The sequence below is a fragment of the Catharus ustulatus genome, chromosome 1 (genome assembly GCF_009819885.2).
Source record: "Catharus ustulatus isolate bCatUst1 chromosome 1, bCatUst1.pri.v2, whole genome shotgun sequence".
Lineage (NCBI taxonomy): Eukaryota > Metazoa > Chordata > Aves > Passeriformes > Turdidae > Catharus > Catharus ustulatus.
Genome location: NC_046221.1, coordinates 31,990,634 through 32,003,585, shown reverse-complemented (window position 1 = coordinate 32,003,585; position 12,952 = coordinate 31,990,634). Strand labels below are relative to the sequence as shown.

The 12,952-nt window shown below is 44.4% G+C and overlaps 1 protein-coding gene across 1 annotated transcript; it reads left to right on the top strand.

The window, feature by feature from the left end:
- The first annotated feature begins 318 nt into the window (after window positions 1-318).
- On the top strand, window positions 319-3,896 carry POLR1F (RNA polymerase I subunit F). The gene is made up of 4 exons (XM_033066060.1): window positions 319-492; window positions 575-716; window positions 1,851-2,059; window positions 3,435-3,896. Exons 3-4 carry the CDS (start codon window positions 1,935-1,937, stop codon window positions 3,832-3,834), a joined length of 525 nt encoding a protein of 174 aa, XP_032921951.1. The 5' UTR covers window positions 319-492; window positions 575-716; window positions 1,851-1,934; the 3' UTR covers window positions 3,835-3,896.
- The last annotated feature ends 9,056 nt before the right edge of the window (window positions 3,897-12,952 follow it).

Genomic DNA, 12,952 nt, shown 5'->3' with positions numbered 1-12,952 from the left:
GTGATTTGTAACACGCGCAATTTAAATTTACAATGCCGTAACACATCTCCAGTCCAGGTGAACACGGGTCCGGTTTGGGTTCGCCGACGCTCCCGAACCGAGCGCGGTACCGGCGCTGACGCGAACACCCCCGGCCTGCCCCTTCACCCCCGCGGCACTGCGTCACTGCCGGGCCCGCCCCGGCGGCGGGACGCTCCCTGACGCCATCTCAGCGCGCCGTGTGTCCGCGAGTGGCGGTGTGTGGGTGTGTGGCGGCATGGCGGTGCCGCGGGAGCCGCCGCCCAGCCCGGCGCTGCCGCCCGGCCCGGCGCTGCCGCCCGCCGCCGCCGCCCCGTCGTTCTGCGCGGCGCGGGCGCTGGCGGCGCGGCGCCGCTCGTGCCTGGTGCTGGCGGCGCACCGGCGGCACGTGGCGCTGCCCCCGCGCTTCCTGGGCCGCAAGCGCTCCGGCATCCGCGCGCAGCTGGACGCGGAGCTCCTGCGCTACTCCCAGAGGTGCGGAGGGGGAAACGCGGCGGGGGAAATGCGGCGGGGGGGGGATCGGCCTGGCTGGCAGCTCACCTCCGTGTCCTTCCAGCCTGCAGGGTGTGCCCGTGGCTTACGACAACATCAAAGTGGTGGGGGAGCTCGGCGACATCTACGACGACCAGGGATTCATCCACCTGAACATCGAGGCGGACTTCATCATCTTCAGCCCCAAGAAGGGGAAGAAGCTGGTGGTATGCAAACGCCTTGGCGTCTCACGGGACGGCTTTATTTTAAGTGGTCAAAGCTTGGCTTAATTCCGACATCAAGTGGTCTGGGTCTCCTAGGTCGAGACATATCTTAGTTTATGTTAGCTTAGTCATTTATGGCTAGTTCATAGTATTAGTTCATACTTATTAGTAGTTTGTACTAGTACCTTTTACTGTAATTTGTCAGTTTTGTCCACCTCTATATAGATGTAGTGTATTACTACTATATTACTGCAGCATTGTGTCATGAGGATTGCATATTTAATAGTGTATTGGAACTGGTATATCATACAGGTTTAAAGGGTATTAGAAAGGTATATTGTACCGCTGCTCCTTTCTGAGGAGCAGATAATTCTCAAACAGGTGCATTTGTTACAGTGACAGGAATGCTTAGCATGCTCTGGAGAGTTCAGTTCCTTCAAGCAGAACAGTTCATCGCGTTGGAGCCTGCCTTTCAGTAGAGGTGAATGGCTCACAGAACAGCTTTAAGCTTGTCAAAACCCTTGCTCAGCCCTTGTAAGGTATGTCAGGAGCTGGCTTGCACTCATTGGAGTGCCATACCTTTTGCAGCACAGCTGGTGTCTTTATAATTGTGTTTGAGAACGAACATGCCATCTTCCTGGGAAGAGAACAGAAAACTCTTCAGTGTCTGTTATTAATTCAATGGGTAAAACGAAGGTGGATGTGGTTTCATATGCACATGTGTCAGAAACGCACTGAATGGAGTATTTAGAAGCTTTTTATGTGTCCTCCTAGCTTCAGCTGCTAAGTACTGCTTTGCCAGCTTGAAGAGCATTTTAACCAAGTAAATCAGACTTAAAATAGCTTTATAGCAAAGTTGATATCTCTTCTGTTCAGGTATTCACTGCAGCTAAATCTCATGTTTTGACTTCTCTTGCAGTTCAGGTCTATTTTCAGAGGAAGTGAATGAAGAGTTTGTGGGAGTAACTTTGATTTTAGTGAAGGAGTGTTAACTTATTGCTAGATAAACTGACTTCATATCTTTTACATAAACTCTTACTGTAAACATTCCATATAGGAAACTAAATATTTAAAGGTTGTGCATTGAAAGGGCTGATTTTTGCTATAGACTTGCATGACACTCTTTTTCTTTTTTAGGGTGTAATTAATAAGGTGGCCCCTAGTCATATTGGCTGCCTGATACATGGCTGCTTCAATGCATCTATCCCTAAGCCTGAGCATATGTCCATTGTACAGTGGCAAGAGCTGGGATTTAAAATAGGGGATGAACTGAAATTTCAAGTGTTGCACTTGGATTTTGATACTGCTGGGGTGTTCTTCATTCGAGGAGGACTCACTAAAAGCAGGTACAGTGCCTTAATAGAGAATATTTTTTACTTTATTTGATACATTTTTTACAAACTATGTGATTCTTGTTACATCTTAATATTTCAGCTTTCTTATTTTTACACAAATGCCTGTATAACTACATAACTATGTATGTATCTATCTATCTATAGATATGTTGTCTTAAACTAAACTTTCCACTGTTTAGGATTCCCGTGGAAGTTTTCTCTGGAGGAAGTAAAACTAGGTGTTTTTTGAGCTTTAAAAATCTGAGTGTGTTGACTGATGAATTGTTGATTGCATATATAATACATGCCCAAAATAGCACATCCGGGTGTCTAAGAGTAGCTTTGCACATGGGTTTTTCAAATGTAAACAGTCCAGGGGTCCTGAACACAGTGGTTACATTGTGGAAGCACGTTCATATGTGTTGTATAATGACAAATACATGACTTAAATACTTGCTGAAACATGAGGATTTCAAAGATGAGAGAATGTGTCAACTTCCTCCTTAGGGCTCTGTAAATTTATAGGGCACATCACAAGAAATCTTGTCTTCAGAAGTGTTCATTCACGTTTTTCTTTTAAAACAGTCTTTTACTGAGCAATGTTTTTCTTTCAACATGGTTTTGGTTTTGATTAAATGTATAATATGACTCCTACTGGCAAATTCATAGCATTTTTTGTTTGTTTCTTCTTTTTTTAATGTGGAGGGATGCTCTGGATCGTTTCAGTGAATTTACAATGAAAGTTAGCAATTTTATCTTCAGTGCCTCTGGGGACGTAAAAACCTCCATGGTTTTTAACTGCATTCTTTCCATATTTGTCTTCTTAGATATTTTCTCCAGTGCTCTGGTTGCAAGGTACCTGCTGGGAAGGAGATTTGGTGTTTTTTGTGGACTTTTTTTTTTTTTTTTAACTTTTCTGGCATCTCCTTTGTTTTAATTAGAGTAGGGTAATTGCTTGGTAAAATCAGCAGTGGGCCTCATATATGACTGAATAGGCCATGTGTGTTTTTGTGAATGACAAAAAACCACAAAAAAGCTTTACTACACAATGTGCAATCATGAATTTGGGAATGAAGAAGCACAAGAAATGAGGAAATATGGTCTGTATGGCACTTTAGAGAAGAAATTTAGGCTTAGATTCCAAAGAGAATATTTATTATTTGTCAAGAAGGAAGCTAGTAAGGTAATAGAAATTACCTTGAGAGTATTAAACATTATGGTTCTCTGTAACACAGAGTATCATGTTCTCCATTTGTTCTTGTTTTTAGCAAATGTTTATCTTTTATCTGCTTGGTGTAAATACATGTTTTTGCAATTTTTGACATTTCACTATGTGAGGTGCCCTAACATGTCTCTAATCCTGTTTATTTCCTATATTTCTTTACAGCCTGCGGCCCAAAAAATCTGTCAAGGTCACTGAAAGTACAAATGGGGACGAAATTCAAAAGCTTGACCAGCAGGAAAATGGCTTGAATAACTGTGGGGAAGATAATGTCACAGAAGAGCCTTTAAATGAGACTGATAACCTTGGGAGGGAAAATGAACGAGAGCAAAGCGTTGATGCTGTGAATGGAGTATGTGATGATAAAAAGAAGAAGAAGAAAAAGAAAAAGGACAAGCAAGGAGAACAGGAACTTGTATTGCCTACCAGTGACTCCAGTGGTTACCAAAGTGACCATAAAAAGTCAAAGAAAAAGAAAAGAAAGCATTGTGATGAAGCTGAAGAAAGTGAATTACCTCAGTTGTCAGAAAAACCCAAAGCAAAAAAGAAAAGGACAAAAGTCTGAAGTGCCTTCGTTACATTTCAGATGTTTTTGATAAGTTTCAATAAAACCCTGTTTTCAAAATGGGTATGTCTTTTTCTTTGCTACAAAGTCAGCTCAGCTAGGTCAGATGGTGTTTGTGTTCATGGGAATTCCCAGGAGGATTAAAAGAGATAATTTTTTTTTTTTTGAGTATCAGTGCTTTTGGTTGCAGTTCTTTTCTATTGTGAGGAACTCTGGGGATTACTGTTGTGTGACATGGTCTAGTCCTTGATATTGATTTATCTTTTACAAGAACATAATCAGCTCTTTGAAGGCCTTGTAAGTAAACAGCATGAATGTGGAAACTTGCTGTTCATCTCTGTTATAGGTGATAAGTGATAAAACATTTTGCTCTAGAGATTAATGCTGATACTATATGCTCACTTCAATAGATGTGTTTGCAACTTCTAATAACATCCATTCACATAGAACATGTTTTGAATTTCAAGTGTGACAATACTTTAGGACTCACTTTGTGCTATATTGATGTCTTTTATGCTTCTTTAAAGCTCCAGTTGTACCAAGACAAAGTTACCAGCTTATGGGCTTGATGGCACATCAGTAAGCATTTTAAAGCTATGACACTATAAAGAGCCAAGTTAAGACTTTTTGAAGACTTACAAGAAATGGAATTTAAGTAGCTAATGCCAGCAGTAGCAGCAGAAACTGCAGGATATCCTCTTGTGTTTGCTCATCAGTGTACTTCATCTTAAAGCCAGTTTCTGAACAGTCCAGGGCTGACTGAGTTTCTACATGTGATGATGCTGACACTTGATTTATGTGCAATTTCATAGACACTGGCTCTTCTGTCCATTTCTCCTGTGACAAAGCCTGGGAAGTCAGATGATGTTTGTAATGTATTACACCATGCTGCACGGTCAGCTGAGGGCAGTATTCTGGTGTGTTCATGGTTGCAGAGAATGATGCATGTCCCACCCTGCTGTACTTAAATTACACAGGCAGGCTGAAGGTTGGGACATAATTTATAGTCAGAAATTATGTACTAGTTCCCCCATATATTATATATATAGATATATATATAATATATGTATATTTATGTAGTGACTTGAGGGACAAGATGGATGGATGGATGGATGGATGGATGGATGGATGGATGGATGGATGGATAACAAGGACATGGAGAGGAGGATGGCAAGCACAGATATTTAGATGCCAACACCAACATGAAGAGAATGATGGAGGCAATAACTTGCAGATGAACAAAAGACTCAGTCACATGAGTTCTTCTCTTACTCCTTAAGTAAGCACAATGAGTACACTGTACCTCACTTTCCCTTTTAGGGAAGGAAAACAATTCTCCAGAATTGAGCCTCACCAGTTGGTAGAACCAGTTTGTAGCACCAACAGTTTGTCTTGCTCTGTTCTGCCTTTTCATCAGCCTGCAAAGAAAGAAGACATTCAGGGGGAAGTACTGAAGTTGCAACCAATGAATCAAGTAACAGACAATAGAAATGCTTTCAGCACTTTGCTCTTTATCCACTTCTGCTGCTTTACCATGCTCTTACTGGGAATTGCTTACTGTAGTTTAGCAAACTGTGCAAACTGTTTTGTTGGTGACTAGTCTTTCGTGAAAGCCTACAGTAATCTCTGTTCTGGCCTTACTTAGAGGCAGGTTTATTTTTGGCACAGAAGTTTGGCTGTCTCCCACTTATATCATTTTTTGGTTTTCTTTCTTGGGTTACAACAAAAGACAGCAATTAAAAATAAATGCAGGAGCTGGTAATTAATGATTGCTGAACGAGTTGTTTCTCCAGCGGTACAAATACCACATATTAAACTTTTGCTAAGTTTTGTGTCTTTGGAAGGGGAAAATTGAAGAAAAGATTTCAAAAACTATGGAAGAAAAACATGTTTTACACAGTTGGGGGCAATATTGGCAGCCTCACAGCTGCATTGTTGATGTTTCTGTAAATACTGTTTTGGCATTTGCTAAATATGGCAAGAAAACTTGGATTTTCAAAAGTGAATTTTCACTCTGATAATTATTTAAATCTCTTTGTTTTTTCCCCATAAAAAGACAAGATTTTGTGATGCTTGTAATTAACAAAGGAGCTGAACTTGGCATGTTCCATTAAAGTTTCTCTGAAGTTTGATCTGTATAAACCTTTAACTTTCTGTGTTCCCTTGGACTACAAATGAAGAGTTAGAATGAATTTTAAGTTGAGACAATATTATTGAGTATACAGAACAATCATTTATAAAGTTTACTGTGAGGCCAGGTGACTTAATTTTTTTTTGTGCAGCCCTTCTGTTATTTTTCAGGGTGCATTCTAGTACAACTCATGTCACATAACAGAAGGTTAGAAAGTAAAATTGTATTTTATCTTACAGTTGTGTTGATAGTTACACCAAGGTAACTGATTTAGAGAAAGAATTTGGATTTTTTTTTCTGTTTTAACATGAAACTTGCGACAAAGTCAGTATTTACTTATGGCTGTGGTTGATATTCTTTTGTCTGTATTATGAAAAATATAGTTCCAACTTAACCAGCTATAAGTTTCTACAGTAGAAACTGCTACTTTGTAGTATAAATATTTTGATTCTGCAAATGTTTCTCAGTGTATTGTATGCCCTTGGCAGAAGAGCAAGCAGTCTTACAAGAAAGTATTTTTAGCTGTCTCTAAAACAATTGTTTTGTATTCTCTGAAGCTTGCAATAATCTGCACTGTTAACTTTTGCTCTTTGTCTTTTCCTTGCTTCTCTTAGAAACAAATTCTTTGCTTTTTGACTTGGCACTTTGCTGCTGCTTTAAATATTCAGCCCAAACAACCCAGTGGATGAGCTCTAGGGAAAGGATTTTTTTTTTCTTAAAGGGCTTAAGCAAGCTAGCTGCCTTTTGGAAAAACATGAGCTGGGATCAAATCTGCCTCTGAGTAAACAGTTTGCCTTTGGAAGCATCCCAACCTTCGATAGCCCTCAGACAGTGCACGGCTTTTGCTGTGAAGAGGCTATGGGATCTGATGCTCTCAGGATCATTACTGTTGGCTATGGAAGGACTCAGTTTCATTCTAATAAGGCCTATATTTTTCTTACCAAAATGTTGATTCTATTCTGCTCTTTCAGTTTTAGAAATTCTGTATATTTAATAAAGTCTGAGAGACTTCAGTATCCAGTTTGTTTATAAAGAGAAGGTAGCTTCTGGATTCATGTGAACAAAATTAAGACTGGAAAATCAAGCTTTGCACTTCTCCAATACTGTCAGTAAATAGGTTTCTTACAGAAACATCTCAAGATTTTTTTGCTCTTCATGACTTTACACAAAATTAAGTTGAAGTTGGGTTTAATTCAGTTGTAAATATTGTCCCAAGCCACTCAGCTGACTTGATGTTAAGCAAGTAAAAGCAATTGCAGCCTGGCCATGGCTTCAAGTTCCCCTGAAGCCAACTGTCCGAGGCAAAGAAGGAATAAGGAATTTTCTCCCATTTTAAGGCTCCTGCTCCACAAGATTGAATACAAGAGTTACACAGGTATTTCATCCCCATTCTATATTCCTATATACAGTTAAATTTTATGTGAGGGATAATCATCACTTCCTGTCTCGGCTACATTAGTCTCTTCCTGTATACCAACTTATAATCAATATAAATTTGGGATATAATACAAGTTTAAAGCTTGCTGCCAAAATATTCCTGCATTGGAGGTATACAGAAAATGTCTCAGTCTGATGTGTGTGGCTACATGTGCCCACACTACATTGTCCAGTGGTGCCCAGTTTGTACTTGGCAAACAGCAGCAGCAGCCAGTGCTGAGCCCCTGCTGCACTGTTGCTGTATTTGCAAGTACAACAAAGGGGTACCTTTGATGACCACGAAGTGCTGCATACATGTCTCATTCAAGTCTAATGGCACTCAAGATGCACAAAAATCAAGTTAATTGTATGGTGCAAAGATGCCCAATACTGCCTTCCACTTTCAGGACACAGTCCCAGTATTCTACATCACCATGTCCTCAGCGAAAGCCTCTTCAAATATATGTTATTTAATACAAGTACAGCAGCTCATTATCAGAGCTCTCCGTGTATATAGTCTCAAATTTTATTTTGTCAGATCAAATCCAAAATCCCTCTGGTTCCGAACATTTATTAGGCTTTAGCACAAAGGTCACCCTTTGTGATAACCAAAGAGACAACCCGAGCGGCAGGGAGAGCCCCTCGCCCTCTGCCCTGCTGCAGGTGAAGCCCCAGGTGCGCACGGGGAGCTCTGATAACGGGGAACCGGGAATGAGATCGGCAAGGGGAGCCTGAGCCTGCTGCTGCCGGAGCATCACACAGGAGGTGTCACTGCAGCCTGCTTCTGCCACCTGAGGTTGAGGTGTCCCGTCCTCTGCATGAGAGGACACAGCCTGGATGTTCCGGCGCCTCGAGCCTTGGGCTGCGGAGACACCTCCCGGGAGCTGATGGCACAGGAGCGGCACCCGCTCCTCTCCCGCCCCGGCTCTTGTCCGAGCCACCATTTAGAAACAGCCTTTCGATTTTTAACATGGGCTCCAGAAATTTCCCTATTTGACATTTGTTGTGTTCATTCCTCAGAGAAACAGCCGTTTGTTTAACTACCAGGAAAACTTCTTATCTTGCACACAACACCACTATTCAGCTTGTAGGAGACAAGATTCTAAGCTCTTTTCTATAGAAGAAAGTACCTGGAATTTAACTGCAAAGTGGGTGAAAAATGCTTGAACAGTGGTAGTTAAGAGCCCTTTTTACTTCTTAACCCAGTCAAAGGGCCAGAACATTTGCCTGTATGGAAAAAGGCTGGCAGTTGTTGGGATTGTATCATAGGGAGCCGTAAGTACCTGCATGCACTGCAAAGTTGTTAAGCCCCAGTTCAGCCCAAAGACTCCCAAAATATACAAAACCTGTGTTCTGATTATGGCCTTTGAAAAGTGATGTGTGAGAAAGGAGGATACTCTTGGGGGATCCTTTGATAAGTCAGTTGTGGTGTGGCTGGGGAAGTCATTCCCACATCAACCCCCGTGCAGGTTCCTATCAGTGGTGTCTGTCCTTTTCCATAGGGTACTGAGAATTTAAAACCCCTGTCAAAGGCAGAAGCTTACAAAATCTGAGCAGCAAGGAAGAACACAAAATGTCCTTATTTTCCTGCGGATGGGTTGGGCTCACGCAGTAAAACCAAATGCCCTCCATGGCTTCTCATACCCCAATGGGATGCCAGTCCTTTACCCCTGCTCGGGGGTTTTTATTCTTAGGGGGAGTGTAAGACAACACACGTTTATCTGCTCTTGGTTCTCGTCGTGGGTCTCCAGCAGCAACTGGGACACACGGGGGGTCACCGCGGTGTCCCGCAGGCTGGAACGCGACCGCCACGCGACCGCCACGCAAGCTCCCCCCACGCGAGCCCCCACACGCGAGCCCGCCCCCACGCGTGTTTTTCCACGTGAGATTTTCCACGCGAGATTTTCCACGTGCGTTTTTTTCACGAAAGATTTTCCACGTGTGTTTTTTTCCACGCGAGTTTTTCCACGCGTGTTTTCGCCACGTGAGTTTTTTCCATGCGAGTTTTTTTCACGAGAGATTTTCCACGCGTGTTTTTTCCACGCGAGTTTTTCCACGTGTGTTTTTTCCACGTGAGTTTTTCACGCGTGTTTTTCCACGCGTGTTTTTTCCACGCGAGTTTTTTTTTCCACGCTAGTTTTTTTCACGCGTGATTTTCCTCACGTGTTTTTTCCAACCCCCCCCCCCCCCCCCCGCGGGCCCCCCCAAGCGAGCTTCCCCCCAACGGGAGACCCCCCCCCCACGCGAGTCTCCCAATGCGAGCCCACCCCCACGTGAGACCCCCCCCAACTGAACCCCCCCCACGCGAGACCCCCCCACGTGAGCCCCCCCCACGAGAGACCCCCTTCTGCGAGCCCCCCCCCGCGAGAGCCCCCCCACAAGGGCACCCCCTCACATGAGCTCCCCCCACGCCATCCCCTCCCCACGCAAGCCCCTCCCCACTTGAGCCCCCCCACGTCAGCCCCCCCCACGTGACCCATCCACACGTGAGCACCCCCACGCGAGCACCCCCCACGAGAGACCCCCCCGCGAACTCCCCCAACGTGATCCCCCATCCACGAGAGCACCCCCCAACGTGAGCACCCCCCCTTACGTGAGCCCTCCCCACGCGGGCCCCCCCCCCGCGAGAGAACCCCCTACATCAGCCCCCCGCCCCTGCGAGCCCCCTCACGCGAGCCCCCCCACGCGAGAACCCCCACGTGAGCACCTCCCACGAGAGCCCCCCCCACACGAGACCCCCCCACGTCCCACCCACGTAAGCATCCCCTCACGAGAGCTTTCCCCCGCGTGAGCCCCCCCCCCCAGGAGAGCACCCCCCACGCGTCCCCCCTCCTCACGTGACCCCCCACCCACATGAGCACCCCGCAAACTCTTCATTCATTTCCTCTGAAAATAGACCTGAACTGCAAGAGAAGTCAAAACATGAGATTTAGCTGCAGCGAATACCTGAACAGAACAGGTAACTCCTTACACTACAGTGATCAACATTGCTATAAAGCTATTTTAAGTCTGATTTACTTGGCTAAAATGCTCTTCAAGCTGGCAAAGCAGTACTTAGCAGCTGAAGCTAGGAGGACACATAAAAAGCTTCTAAATACTCCATGCAGTGTGTTTCTGACACATGTGCATATGAAACCACATCCACCTTCGTTTTACCCATTGAATTAATAACAGACACTGAAGAGTTTTCTGTTCTCTTCCCAGGAAGATGGCACGTTCATTCTCAAACACAATTATAAAGACACCAGCTGTGCTGCAAAAGGTATGGCACTCCAATGAGTGCAAGCCAGCTCCTGACATACCTTACAAGGGCTGAGCAAGGGTTTTGACAAGCTTAAAGCTGTTCTGTGAGCCATTCACCTCTACTGAAAGGCAGGCTCCAACGCGATGAACTGTTCTGCTTGAAGGAACTGAACTCTCCAGAGCATGCTAAGCATTCCTGTCACTGTAACAAATGCACCTGTTTGAGAATTATCTGCTCCTCAGAAAGGAGCAGCGGTACAATGTACCTTTCTAATACCCTTTAAACCTATATGATATACCAGTTCTAGGATAGATCTGTACCAGAAGATACATTATTTTTTAAGACCCCCAGCTGTTTTCAGGACTGTGTAACAGTCCTTCCCTAACAATCTCATACACCTTTATATTTGATCATGAAAAATTTCATATCAGAAAAATGCTCTTTTCCAGACCTAGCTGCAAGGATAGCTGCTTCCTTCCTCCCTCTGCATTTCCTCCCTCATATTTTATACATGCAAAGGCATATACATTCTTACTCCTTTCTGCCATCCTTACATGGCTGCAGTTTTGATTTCATTGATTGCACACACCAGTGTCTGCAGAGCTGCCTTAAGTAAGTCGAAGCCGTTGGGAATTCAAGGTGAATACATTTTTCTCCTTCAGATACGTTGTTTTAGTTAAAAACCATTCCGGCTGCTCCATAACAAAACCTGACACAGTGGGCCCCATTGTCCGGCTCTTGGCCAAGGTAGCATGTATGGATTAAGTGACGAATTGCAAAAAGGGCCTAAAAGCCAAGTTGTAACTTCACAAAAAGGCCATTAAAGCTTATATCTAACTAAATATTTATTTTAAATGAATCGTGATATAAAAGCATTAATTCAGGCTTCTAATTAACTTTCCAAAGAAACTGTAATATACTCCCAAAAATCAACTGCTTCGACCCTGTGGAGCATCTCTCATGAACCAGGTGAGCAGGACTTTGTCTGAATCTCTCTTTGCATTTCCAGATGTTCACATGAATTATTTACTGAGGTCCCACCTTTCCATAGGAAATAAACCAGATCTGGAGCTGGGTTGAAAACAACTTTTCACTTTTACACTCTTTCTTTTCCAACAGCTTCACTTTTTGGGGGGTTTTACCTCTCTAACTGGTCAGCCCCAGATCCCAGCACACTGACAGGGATGTTCTGTTCCAGCTGGTCCGTAAGTACCGCGTGCTGGCCACGGACAGGGAGCCGGTGGAGACGCTGCACTCGGGAATCCTCATCCCCAGCCAGGTGCTGCCCATCGCCTTCCAGCCTCGAGCAGGTTGGTGCAGCTGCTTGGGACCTGCTCTGGGGTTTTTATTCTTAGGGGGAGTGTAAGACAACACATGTTTATCTGCTCTTGGTTCGCGTCGTGGGTCTCCAGCAGCGACTGGGACACACGGGGGGTCACCGCGGTGTCCCGCAGGCTGCCACGCGACCGCCACGTGAGCCCCCCCCACGCGAGCCCCCACACGCGTGACCCCCCATGCGTGGCCACCTACTAGTGACCATCCCACACGGGTTTCCACGCGAAAGTACTCCACGTGTGTTTTATCCACGTCTGGTTTTCCACGCGAGATTATTCCATGCGTGTTTTTTTCACGCGAGATTATTCCACGTGTGTTTTTCCATGCGTGTTTTTCCACGCGAGATTATTACACGCGAGATTTTTCCACGTGTGTTTTTTCCACGCATGTTTTTTCCACACGTGGTTTTTCCATGCGTGATTATTCCCTTTTTTTGGGTGTTTGCCCTGCTCCCTGTCCATGACTACAGCGCAGTATTTATGGACCAGCTGCAATAGAACATCCCTGTCAGTATGCTGGGATCTGGGGCTGACCGGCAGGTTAGACAAGAAGAGGAAATACTCCAGCTTTGTGTAATTAACTTACACAACATAACTGTGTAAACTCTGGGTAAGTCACACAAGGGCCCTGGAGGTTTGGTCCATGACTTATTTTCTCCTACAGAGTAAGACTGAGTGAAACAATTCAATTTTGTTCTTGTGCAGGATAAAAACAAGGTTTTCACCTGGTTTCAACTTGTCCTTCAAATCCTGCCCTAGTCCCAAAGTTTGGGTAGGGATGACTCTCAGTGTTTCTCCAACCCCACTTCAAAGGCAAGTATTCCATGTGGGCATGGGATCTGTGCCCTGGCACTGACAGGGAATGTAACACAGCCAGTATCATCCCTGAGAGCCTCCTGCACCCTCCTGGACCTGACCCTGTTCGTGGAGCTGTGCAATTTGTTTAAAAGGGGATTAAGTGATGATTGAGTGATGGAAGATTACGTAATTTTT

Coding starts and splice junctions, on each gene's coding strand:
- POLR1F (XM_033066060.1), top strand. CDS start 1,935: ATGTCCATTGTACAGTGGCAAGAGCTGGGATTTAAAATAGGGGATGAA. Junction 2,060..3,434: donor GGAGGACTCACTAAAAGCAG/GTACAGTGCCTT, acceptor ATTTCTTTACAG/CCTGCGGCCCAAAAAATCTG.